The 12793-nt window shown below is 41.6% G+C and overlaps 1 protein-coding gene and 1 non-coding gene across 12 annotated transcripts; one reads left to right on the forward strand and one right to left on the reverse strand.

Annotated features, from left to right (window-relative positions):
- Window positions 1-6166: 6166 nt before the first annotated feature.
- Window positions 6167-6239, forward strand: TRNAK-CUU. Its single transcript has one exon. It is a non-coding gene; the product is annotated as a tRNA-Lys (tRNA).
- A 35-nt stretch (window positions 6240-6274) lies between these two features.
- LIPT1 (lipoyltransferase 1) lies at window positions 6275-12070 on the reverse strand. Of its 11 annotated transcripts, none has more exons than XM_041754849.1 (5): window positions 11952-12070; window positions 11651-11779; window positions 11440-11535; window positions 7640-7737; window positions 6275-7449 (listed from the first exon to the last, which is right to left on the reverse strand). In XM_041754849.1, the coding sequence occupies exon 5, from the start codon at window positions 7446-7448 to the stop codon at window positions 6327-6329; it is 1122 nt and encodes a 373-aa protein (XP_041610783.1). In that variant the 5' UTR covers window position 7449; window positions 7640-7737; window positions 11440-11535; window positions 11651-11779; window positions 11952-12070; the 3' UTR covers window positions 6275-6326. The 11 variants fall into 11 exon arrangements, with proteins under 11 accessions (XP_041610783.1, XP_041610786.1, XP_041610785.1 ...); XM_041754852.1 differs by having other exon boundaries at window positions 11440-11515; window positions 11651-11701; window positions 11952-12059; XM_041754851.1 differs by having other exon boundaries at window positions 11651-11701; window positions 11952-12059.
- Between the last annotated feature and the right edge of the window lie 723 nt (window positions 12071-12793).

Raw genomic sequence — 12793 nt, forward strand, 5'->3', positions numbered from 1 at the left:
CTGCTGATCCCAAGGCAAGACCTGGACTCAGTAGTCTTATTACCACCTCTGTCACTTAAATTATCAGACAGTACACTGCCACTCTCAGTGCCTTGCTACTCCCAGAAATTCAGGCTCCTGGTACTACTGCCAGAGAAGGGTTTTCACCATCCCATGTTCTCTGTCATGATGCATTCAGATTCTGAAGTAAGTACATCTGATTGGCCGAACCTAAGACATATGCCCTTACCCTAGATTCAAGAGAGGCTAGGAAAAGAGTACAGTGGAAATTTCAATTTCCACAGAGGAGAGTGTTGTTGGTTTGCAACCTCTGGAGTTCCCCAGGTGAAATTCAAAACTGGCCTTCATAAACTCAGTGCAAGGAAAGAATGAAAAAAGAGGCAGACCATTCCAGATTGGAGGGTGGGGTTTAATAACCAAGGGAACTTACATATAAGGCTTTTCTTGGGTGACTACAAGATTCTGCACATGCTTGCAGAATCTCAAGAGTTCATAGAGGCTTTGATGGAATTCAAGTCACATGTACAATCCAGATAGTCTCAGGAACATATTAGTCTCTCAAGGCTGAATCTTTGAAGTGGCCCCTAATGTTGGAGCAGTGGGTACACATTCCAAGGGCAGGGGAGGGTGTAAAGAGCCTCCAATTGCCCATATTCAGTTCAGGGGTCAACTGGCATCACATCCTCTTGATGACCTCTCCAACAAACCAGGTTTGACCTCGCAGCAAAGTTTATAAGGTGGAGGTGACTCAGGTGCTAAACACTTTAAGCTTTAAATGAATTATAAAAGTTCACAGTTATCCATTTTCATGACTTAAAATTCTATGTATATGCTGTCAACTCCTAAATATATAAAATAAGCCAAAACTTTTCCTTGGAGCTGTGATCTCATATATTCAGCTGCCTATTTGGCATTTCCTGTGGCATCTCAGAAGCACACAGGCATTTCAAATATAGGATGCTGCAACTAAACTTTGGAAACACACTCCCCCACTCCTTGTACTTACTCCCATCCATCCAGTTGCTCAAATAAGAAATCTAGGATTCATTTTTGATTCCTCATTCTCCTTGAACCCCATATGGAAACAATCAGAAAATTCTGCGGGCTCCAGCTGCAAAACATACCTTTTCTATTCAGGTGATGCTTGTTAAATTGCCCTTTTGGAACCCAAAGCTCTTAACACCTGATGGTATCTTCGCTCTTGAGAAACAAATGGTATCAGAAAATCAGGAGTACTTTATTGCCCCAAAGCATATCCTATCAGGATAACTTTCTTGGAAAGTAACTTTCACACAGCAAATGTAATACTTAAAAAATATGTCCATGAGAAATCTCTTCAAATTGTTTATTTGCCATTTAATATTGCTGTAGAAGAACAGAAGGACCTGCCTGTGAATCCTGCCTCAAATGAAGAACAGTTAGACTGTCATTTGTGTTTGTCTCAGGAGTCACTTGAAAAGCAAAATCCCAGGGCGCTTGGGTGGCTCAGTGATTGAGCATCTGCCTTTGGCTCAGGGCATGATCCCGGGTCCTGGGATCCAGTCCTTTATCAGGCTCCCCAGAGGGAACCTGCTTCTCCCTCTGCCTATGTCTCTGCCTGTCTCTGTGTGTCTCTCATGAATAAAGAAATAAAATCTTAAAAAAAAAAAAAAAAAAGGTAAAATCCCCTCCACTTACTCCATTTCTGCTTTGAGAAAACCAGTTGCAGGTGAAATCCTGTTTGTCCACTCCTGCCCCTCCCCTTCTTCACAAAAAAAAAGGGGGGGGGGATGAGATCTGGATCTACTCAGGTACAAGAAAAGAACTCATAAGAGCTAAATTCACATGTTAAAATCCTAACCTATAGTACCTCAGAATGTAACTGTATTTGGAGACAAGGTCTTCAAAGAGTTATAAAGTTAAAATGATGTCTTTAGAGTGGACCCTAATCCAGTAAGATTGATGTCCTTATAAGAAGTGGACATTTTGAGCAGCCTGGGTGGCTCATCCATTTAGTGCTGCCTTCAGCCCAGGGCGTGATCCTCAAGACCCAGGATCGAGTCCCACGTCAGGTTCCCTGCATGGAGCCTGCTTCTCTCTCACCTGTGTCTCTGCCTCTCTGTTTCTCATGAATAAATAAATAAAATATTTTTTTAAAAAGTGGACATTTTGACACATATGCACACTCAGAGGAAATGTAACAGTACCCTAATTGGTCTTAAGGGTTAACGTGCTTCCAACTTAGGTACTCCTTGCTTGCTGACCTAAATCTCAGTTTATAACAGTACTAACCTACTTCCCTTGAGATTCTGTGAAGTGCTGGCCTTCAGGAACAAAGAACCGGACTTTCCAGAAGATAAGGCCTGATCACACTCAAACAGCCACCACTGGTCATGGCATCCTTGATAAGAGACATCTGGGAGCCTTGATTCCTGGTACAGGGGCACGGGTCCAGACTGCTTTGCCAGGACATGGCTTGTTGGGCTGCAGGGGCATGCTTTACTGAGAGACACCTAGGAGCCTTGATTGTTGATAGAGCAGAGGATTCTGGAAGATTTTTCGATAACAGATGATTAATTTCTGAGCACCAAGTTCCGCACATAGACCACTCACCATTCCCTGCGCCTTCCCTTTTAAAAATCTGCTTCCCCTGGACAGGGAAGATGGTCTTTGAGACATTAATCTGCCATTTTCCCAAGTTGCTAACTTCCTGAATAAAGCAACATTTAATTTGCAACCAACACTTGTCTCTTGAATATTGTCTTTCGAGTGGCGAGTTTGGAACTAGTCCTCTTCCCAATAACAAAAAGACCATGTGAGGACACAGGTAGAAGGCAGCTATCTGCATGCCAAGGTGAGAGGCCCCAGGAGACACTAAACACACCAGGCTTGGGTTTGATCTTGGACTTCCTGGCCTCCAGGACTGAGAAAATATATTTTTATTATTTAAGCCACCTAACCTGTGGTATTTTGTTATGACAGCTCTAATAAATTAATATATACTGCTTTGTTCCAATAAATCAGAATTGAACGTTGCCCCGAAAATGGAAGTCGTCCTTAATTTTTGACAAGTGCTTAGCATAATGTCAGCATCTTTCCATGGCTACTGCCAGCATTACCTCTGCTGGGGTTCCTGCAGTTATCTCCCAAATGGCTTTCTGCTTCCTGTCTTCTCTCACTCCAATCCATTCTCCACAGAGCAGACAATAGTCTTTATAACAACTGCAGTGGGGCACCTGGGTGGCTCAGTGGTTGAGCGTCTGTCTTTCGCTCAGGTCATGATCCTGGTGTCCTGGGATTGAGTCCCACATCGGGTTTCTTGTGAGGAGCCTGTATCTCCCTCTGCCTATGTCTCTGCCTCTCTCTCATGAATAAATAAAATCTTTAAAAGACAAACTAAAAATGAAAACTGCAGTATCACTACACTTAAAATAAGATCTTGGGCTATCTGTCCCTACCTGATCTGGTCTCTTCATCCTCATCTTGCTCCATTCTCCCCTTGTCCCCACACTTCAGTTTGCCTATACTTCCTTTGACACCATCCATAACCTAGCTTTTACCCACTTGAGAGCTTCCTGTATGCTGTTGTGTGGTAGATTATACTTTACAGATATGGCTTCAATAAGATCCCCCAGACCCAGTAGTAATTTTTATAATGACTTTGACATACTTCCCATGGAGAGAGGTGCTATCGATGTTCTCTCTTCGATTTGGATGCATGTGTGACTATACAAGTTGTTTCCAAGATAAGGTTTTAAGAGGACATGGTTTCTGTTGGGCTTTCTTGAGTCACTTTTTCTGGGAATCCAGCTACCATACTGTGAGGAAGTTCAGGCAGCCTTGATTAGGCCCAAGTGGAAAGGAATTGAAGCCCTCAACCCATAGTTCCAGCCGAGCTTCCAGCCAACTGCCAGCACGTTTGCCAGCCATGTGAGCCATCCCGTAGCAAGTTATTTCCAGCCCTTTAAGCTGCCCTCGCTAATGCCACTGGATCATATGCGCTATCCCCATCAAAGCTCAAATTGCAGATTTGTGAATAAATGTTGTTTTAAGCCACTAAGTTTTGGAGTGGTTTGTTAAGTGGCAATAGATAACTAATAAAACTGGAAATACTCCCCACTTCGCTCTGCTTGGCTGCTTTCTTCTCGTTCTTCAGGTCTCCATTTCAGTATTGTCTGATAGCTCTAGCTAGGTAGCCCATATTATTGTCTGTTATAACTACCTAGGCTTTCCTTGCTTTATAATTACATACTAATTTGTCTACATTTCCTATTAGGCAACTCCAGTCTTGACCTATTAGTGACTGATAATTTTTAAAAGATGAAGTAAAAATCAAGTATGTCAACTAAGTGAATAGTATATGGTAAGTATTCCTTTTAGGTATAGATGATATCTATGCTAGTACACAATATATATATATATATATATATATATTTTTTTTTTTTTTACTCTAGTTTTTAAGTTTAAAAGCCAGTAGACCAAACTGTCAGTTCCTGAGGTCAGTAATCATGTCTCACTCACCATGAACATCCGACAGTTGCAAAGTACCTGGCACATAGTAGGCACTCATAAAACACACAGTAAATACTGTAGAAATCAGAGGAGTATATGAATGAACTGTGGAGACACAAACTGGTTCCTGTGATGTTACTCTTTGAAGAAGTTTGGCAATTTCTTCTATAAGAGATGTAGAGACACAGCAAAACCTTCAGCAGGGGTTTTGGGGAAAGAAGAGACATGAGCATGTTTGTTCACACTATGCATAAGGATCCATTGAGAGAGAAAAATGTAAGATAAAAAGATATTTATTTTTTTAAGATTTTATTTATTTATTCATGAGAGACACACAGAGGCAGAGACATAGGCAGAGGGAGAAGCAGGCTCCCTGTGGGGAGACTGATGCAGTACTCCATCCCACGACCCCAGGATCATGACCTGAGCCTAAGGCAGATGCTCAACCAGAGCCACCTGGGTGCCCCAAAAAGATAAATATTTAATAGCACAAGGCCCAAACAGGTTGGAAAGGACACAGATACAGGTACAACAAGAGGAGTTAACCTTAAGGAAAAAGTGTTAGAGAATGAGATCTGTTGAGAGGAAATAGGGTGCTGAAGGAGCTCATTTATGAAAGCCTACACTGTCAAATTGAGTCAAGGTTTGTGACAAAAGAAGTGGTGTTCCAAGTTTAAGTGGAAACATTTATGAACAAGGCCCCTGAAGGATGAGGGAGTCAATGGAGAGGGGTTGAATCTAACATCAATAGAGAATAAATATAAATTGAAAACTATAAATATGAAATTGGGTTCATCTGCATGATTATATGAATTTTCTTCCAGCTTTGCCTGTCATCTGGGTATGATAGGAATGATAAATCAATTGATGGAATCATAACAATAAAATATTGGCCATTGTAGGTCAAGAGAGAAAAGCAAATGAGAATGTGGTAAGAAAGAATACTTGAAATAATTCAGGGTTGGGTAGGAAGAGAGGTGCAGCAAGAGATCTGGAGAGTTAAGGGCTTAGAAAAGTGCCATGGGCTTAATTTAACGGGAGAGGATGGAAGTACAGCTGACACCTGAATAACGGGGTCAGAGATGCTAGCCATGGCACAGTTGAAAATCTACATATAACTTTTGACTTCCCAAAAACTTAATTGGTAGCCTACTGACCAGAAGCCTTACTAATAACCGTCAAGACATATTTCGTATGTATTACTGTATTCTTACAATAAAGCTAGAAAAAATGTTATTTAAAAATTTTAAGAGAAAATACATTTATAGCACTATAAAACATCTACATATAATTGAAACAATGCAGTTCAAACCCACTATTCAAGGGTCTACTGTATAATTAAAAGGAAGAACTTTAGAGTTTAAGGTATCAGGGGTGACAAGAAGCCTGGGTTATATTCCTTAGAAGTAAAAAAACAAAACTCAGAGATCACAGTGTTGAATATGGTATACATACATACCCACAATGGAAACAGAGAAAGGAGCAGATATATGTGTGCTAGATTAAAAAAAAAAAATAAATGAAGAAAGAGGTAGAGTATCCTGCAGGCCAGTAGAAAATATGGACTAGGTGACAATTTCTAATAGGGAATAGTTACTGAAAGAGACTAGGTCTTTTTTTTTTTTTTTTTTTTTTTTTGAGACTAGGTCTTTTTTAAGAGATATACAATGAGGGTGCCTAGCTGGCTCAGTTGGTAGAGCATGTGACTCTTGATCTCAGGGTTGTGAGTTCAAGCCCCATGTTGGGTATATAGATTATTAAAGAAAAAAGAAAAGACATACAATGTATATTAAACATTTTATTATAAAATTTGTTATTAAGAAATTTATTTGAAATCACATTATTCCCTTAATTTTTTCACAGAGGATATTCCATTTACTGTGTAGTTCATTATCTCCTGGACATGTTCTAAGTAACAGATTTGTGAGCATAGTAGTTTCAATTGGGCAAAACTTACTGCCAATAAAACTTGAATTTAATTTGTCACATATTTCCAGTGGCAACCAATGATTAGGTGCTTCAATATTACAGGTTTCAATCCTTCCATTCTTTATGTCTATGAATATTTTAATTTCCAAATGTGACTGTTCATATAATACATTAAATGAAGTGTTTATACTAAACTTTGGAGTTTTGCCATATATCCACTCCCAGGTCTGTAGTTCTTTGGCTTTGTTATTTATTCCAGGAAACAGGGTCTCATCTGTTGGGTTTATTAGGTTAATATGATTATCAATTTGATGGTAAGCAGCATACTCTGCAGCAACAGCATTCATGAGTACTTCACAGGTCAGAGTGGGATCTTTTTCCAAAAGATTTTTTACCATGGAAGGTATGCTAGTAGTGGCATTGCTCCTGATTCCTTGGTAAGGGCTCTTCAGCGAAGATGACAAGAAAGTCCTATTGGTGCTACATAATAAAGTGCAGTGGTGATAAGCAGTAGTCCGGCCAATCTTGGAAGCTGTTCCTGAGATTTTAAATTGCCCGTCAAGTAAAATGTCACATCTTTTGGTGGCCTGTACATCCAGCTGGGGTTGGACAGCATTCAGAGCCCTCACAACTAATTTTAGATTCTGCATTCTATCATACTTTTTTTTGGTTGTAAAAAAAGTCAAATTGATATTACCCATATCATGGTAGACAGCTCCCCCTCCACTTCTTCTCCGAGCTAGTTTTATACCTTCTTCTCTCATAAGATTCAGGTTGCATTCCTGCCAAGGATTCTGATGCCGACCTATTACAACAGAGGGAGAATTTCTCCACAAGAAAAGAACTGGCTTGCCCTCTAGATTCATATGGTCATGGATCCAGTCTTCTACAGCCAGATTTTGATAAACATCATTGGAAATTGATTGTAAAATAAACCCACTTTTTACTTGGTTTTTAAAGCCAGATGTTGGGACCTTGAGGTTACAAAGTAACTGGAAGCAGTTCTTCATTGAAAATGGGATCAGCATGCTTTGAAAAATGGAAGACAAACAAATTAATTGGGAAAAAGAAAATCAAATTGTATTTTATAGCTATTGATTCTTGGTTATTTAATCTAAAATTTTTTAAGTATCCAGTTGTTTTTCTTGTCTTTTAGCTTTATCCTTAGTCTTTAGCAACTCTGTAACAGAGTACTCAATGGAAATAAATGAAGACAAACCTCAGATAATTTCAGTTGAAACGGAACAAGGGCACAGATTTTTCAAGCAATAAATCTCCAAATTCGTATTTAATATGTCTCAAAGCCAAGTAGATTATCTTGAATTCACAGGTAATACATGTTCATTGAGAAAAATGAGAAAATACATATAAGTAAATGAGCAAAATAAAAGAATCCATAATACTACCCCCTGGAGATAACCACAATTAAAATTTTGGTGTTTACCCATTTTTTTTTTCTGTGCACATGTAACTACACACATCCCTCTCTACCTCCAAATTGGAACCACACTGTCATTTCATTCAATGTTAAATCTATCTTTACATCAGCTTTAATGTGTAATATTCCATTGTCTGATACACTACCATTTACTACCTAATCAGTCTCTTAGTTTGTAACTTTAGGTGGTTTCTAGTTTTTCAGTATTATCAACAATGTATTCGTGAACATCTCTGTGGAAAGCTTTAATTATGACCTTACTATACGTTAAAAATGATTCCTATTTGACTTTGAAACTTCATTTATTATCAATATAATTATTTTATTTATATCAATATTTAATTAGGATAGACCCCCTGAGGTTAGGGGAAGAGGTAATCAGAGTAGTGGGGTTAAATGGAAAGGCTATGAACAATTTCATTATGTTTGAACACTTTACACATTTTTGTTAGCGGTGCTGATGGCAACAGGCTAAAAATATTTGCTATAATAATCAACTATTTTGATTAGTTATGTTTGTAAAGAAACCATTCTGTTCCAATTCTATTTCTTAGGATGCTCATAGTTTTCCTTTAGGTTAAAAGAACTGGGATAAAATGGCTATTAAAGGCCAAAACTAGGACAGAATCTTTTGTAGTGAAGTAATGTCCAACAAGCACAAATAAAGAGGCTTCATCTTTTCATCACTCTTGATACATTTTGATAAATTACATACAGTATAGAAAAGTTAAGCCAATTTATGTTTTCTCTGTCTAGAAAGGTCAGGAGAGGTTTAATAGACGATACTTATATTGAGTCTTGAAATAATGATGGTGTTTACCAAATTGATGGGAGTAGCATATTCCAGAAGACAGTCATCTAATAGGAAAGCCTGTTTTGGAGACTCCCTCCTCAAGGATGGAGTTATATTATTGGTTTTCTAGCTCCATTGAAACCTATGGCTATGCTGTTCTAGGAAGCCTCTGCAGCCTGCCTGGATTTCTTTATACTCTGTTCTTGGTTCTGTTTGACTGACTTTGATGTAGTTCTTTATTCATTGGACAAATATGTATGGAATGCCTACTATGCACAAGATAGCCAGGGAATAGATAAGGGGAAGGAGGCAAATTCATATAATTCTAAGACATTTGCACTTTTTCTAAAAGCAGCTGGGATCTACTGAAGAGTTTAAGCAGACAAGAGTTAAGTCAGCCATTATACAGAACTGCCTCTGTGGGCAGTGTTCAGCATGAACTAAAGGAAAGATAGACTAGGGTCAGGGAGACTGGTTAACAGACTAATGCAGTTGTCCAAGCTGGAGACAATGAGGGCCTGAACTAGGGTAGCAGACATTAATGCAAGAGAACTAAGCACATTCAGATCCTGCTAGTAGTGGGGTGGGGAGGGCAACACCAGTGAAAGGAGGTCTCTGATAAAGTCCTGGTTCTGGGATCCAATTCAGGTAGGGAAGCAGCCTTGACAGCAAATGGGAACCTCTCCCATTGTGGTCTAAGGGAGAAACAATAAGGAATAGGGGTGGTGGGATCCTGATATATGATGTCTGTGGATCTGGAGATTCTCAAAGACCTTGTGATCTATCCTTCCCTAATGTTAGGGCTCTGACCCATCTGCATTTGCAGAGTATGGCAGGATACAAAGTGATTAAGATCTTACAGTTTTCCCCCCCTCATTTTACTGAGAAATAATTGACACATAACATTGTATTAAAGTATACAACACAATGATCTATGTTGCTGAAAAATGATTATCACAGTAACTTTAATTAACATCCATCACTTTGGGCTGTCTGGGTGGCTCAGGTCATGATCCCAGGGTTCTGGGATGGAGCCCTGCATCAGGCTCCCTGCTAAGCCAGGAGGCTGCTTCTCTCTCTGCCTCTCCCAGTCTTCCTGCTTGTGCTGTCTCCCTCTCAAATATTTAATTCTTTAAAAAAATAAATCCAAAAACAAACAAAAACTATCCATCACCTCACAGTTACATTTTTTCCCTTGTGATGAGAATTTTTAAGATCTACTTTCTTAGCAATTTTCAAATATGCAATACAGTATTTTTAATTGCAGTCACTTACAGAACTTAACTATTAATCCTGGCTCTGCCACTTACTAACTGAATAACCTAAGGCAGCTGCTTCAATTGCCTCATTTATAAAATGTTCCTACCTCACAGAATGGTTGAGAGAATTAAATAAGTTAACATTCATAAAGTACTCATGCCTGGCAAACTGAAATGTTCTACATTGTTAACTGTTATAGAGTTCCTATCTTTCCCTCTTTATTCTTCTCATATTTGTCATATGACATGTATTCCCAACAGGAGCTTAAATAGGAAAGTGTACAAATATACCCAACCAAGACACATCAAAGTGCCATTTATCTCGATAAATTAACAATGAAAGATACTGGCTTTGATCAAAAACGCAAATTATTAGACTACCAGAATTGATGGGAGTTTGTCTATTAGTCCACAAAATATAAATATCTTCATTCATCCAGGCATTGTGTATGCAGTATGAATGTAATACAGCAAAAGTATAAATTCAACAAATCTTGCATCTATTGCATGAGAGGCATTATTCTAGGCACTTAGGATTGATTTATCAATGAGGACTATGTGAAAAAGTAAAGCTAGTTAAGAGGGAATTGGAAATTTTAGTGTGAAAGGAACTACGCTGTGATTCTAAATAGGGTTGTCAGGCTAGGCTTCATTTAAAAGGTGACATCTGAGTAAAAACCAAGAGAGCTCAGTGAGTTACGCTAAGCACCTACTATGTGCTAGAAATTGTTCCAGACACAAACAAAAAAGTCCCTGTGAGGATGTAACATTTCAACTGAGCCCTGAAGAATGAAAAAGAATCGCAAAAAGTGCCAATTTATTAATTTTACAAAGAGAACGGAGGGCTATCAACTGCACGTTCACAGCAGCCTGTCCAAACACTGTGGAGGATACTGATAAGCCAGCATCATAAGTTTGCTTGAATAGAGAACCCGAACGAAAGGACTGAGTTGTAGGATTTCAATATCTGATGGGATGAGCCTTGAAGAAACCACCTACTCAACTTCTGGGCTCTGGAAAGATCCTGTTAAAGCCAGGATACCCTCTCTCTCCTGGAGGAGGCTTGGATCCAGGGGCAGGCGCATCTCTCTTTTATTCAATGCTTCAGTACCAGATGAGACCTCCAGCTGAATGAGTCTTTCCGTAATTGTCAGGATAGAGTCCAGCCTTGACGGCCTGGTGAAATGCTGTGTCTTTAAATCAACTCTGCATGTAACTACTCTCACCTTTTATTTTATTTTTTTTTATTTTTTTATTTTTTAATTTTTATTTATTTACGACAGTCACACACACACAGAGAGAGAGAGAGAGGCAGAGTCACAGGCAGAGGGAGAAGCAGGCTCCATGCACCGGGAGCCTGATGTGGGATTCGATCCCGGGTCTCCAGGATCGCGCCCTGGGCCAAAGGCAGGCGCCAAACCGCTGCGCCACCCAGGGATCCCAAATGCTGTGTCTTTAAATCAACTCTGCATGTAACTACTCTCACCTTTTATTTTTTATTTTCATTTTTATTTTTTTTTTACTCTCACCTTTTAATGACTGATTTTATAGTTTTTCCCCAGAGAACAATCCGCGTTCTAGGGGGGACACTCTGCTACCACCATTCTGCAATGACAAGCGTGTTTCTTCAACACAGAAAAGAAAGCAAAAAGAAAATAATAATAACAATCCTACCTATCCTCCTAGGCCCCGCAGCTTAAAAGCACCTAAATTATTCGGCCACAACTGACAGTGACTTACCCCGAGTCCCACGACGGTCACGCGCATGTTTTATTTCGCCTTCTCGGCTCCCTGTTGGGAAAGCACCAGCTGGCACGCAACACCTGTTAGTCTGTCACCCTCCCGTGTTGGGTGGGGCTACGCCGTACCCTAACCGTGGAGAGACGACCGCCCACGTGCTGAGCAAACACGGGCCGCGGCGGCCTGAGGCGCAGCGCGCACCGGGCCCGGCTTCGGGGTCCCAGCTCCCCCCGCCCGTCTCACGGGGCCGCCCGCCTCTGCGTTCCCCCCCGCCCCGAGCCCCACCTCCAGCTTCGCCCACCTGCCGCCTCCAGTCGCGTCCAGGGCCGCGCGCGGGCTCGGGCAGGGGAAGGCCGCGCCGGGCCCCAAGGCCTGCGGCTGTGCGCGCGCTTAGCCCCGCCCCGCGCCGCCTCGGCCGGCCGGAAGCACCAGAGGAGGCGGGGCCGTGCCGGGCGGGGGGCGGGGCGGCGCTCCGGCCTCGCTCTGCGCAGCCGCGGGCGCGCGCTGGGTCTGGCCCTGCCCGCGGACCTCCCGAGGGCCTTTGGGAGCCGTCCGGCCCGCGCCCAGCCGGAGTGGAGGCGGGGACAGTCCTGGCGCCCTGGTTCGGACGGAGGTCCCCGCGCGCCAGCGCAGAGCTAGCGGTCACCCGGGGCGGCTCGGCTGTGTCAGGTTGGACGGGGCAGGCACGGAGCGAGGCTGGCGGGAGGGCGCCCGGAAGCCAGAGCAGCGAGCAGCGAGCAGCCAGGCCAGGCCGGAGCGCCAGCAAGCACCTGCTGAACTTGAGACACGGCGCCAGGTCTTTATGTAGCTCCTCACAGTCCAGAGGGCACCCAAGTCCGCTTGGAAGCTGAGAAAACTAGAATCAGTGTTAGAAGACAAATTGCATTTAAAGGAATAAGCTGGTATTCCTCGTAGAGAGATGGTAACTGGTAGGAAGGGGTGGGTCAGAAAATACACACTTAGGCCAAGACCCATCTGTGATGTCCTTCATTGGCCCTGGCAAGAAAATCCTTGTGGCTCAGCCAGAAGGGGGCAATTCCTCAGGCAAGTCAAAGTTTCAGTTAACTACTGCTGCGTAATAGACTGCCTCAAATATCAGCGGCTTCAAATGATTTATTTCTAACATTTATAAAATGGTTTCGC

This window comes from Vulpes lagopus, chromosome 5, assembly GCF_018345385.1.
Source record: "Vulpes lagopus strain Blue_001 chromosome 5, ASM1834538v1, whole genome shotgun sequence".
Taxonomy (NCBI): Eukaryota; Metazoa; Chordata; class Mammalia; order Carnivora; family Canidae; genus Vulpes; species Vulpes lagopus.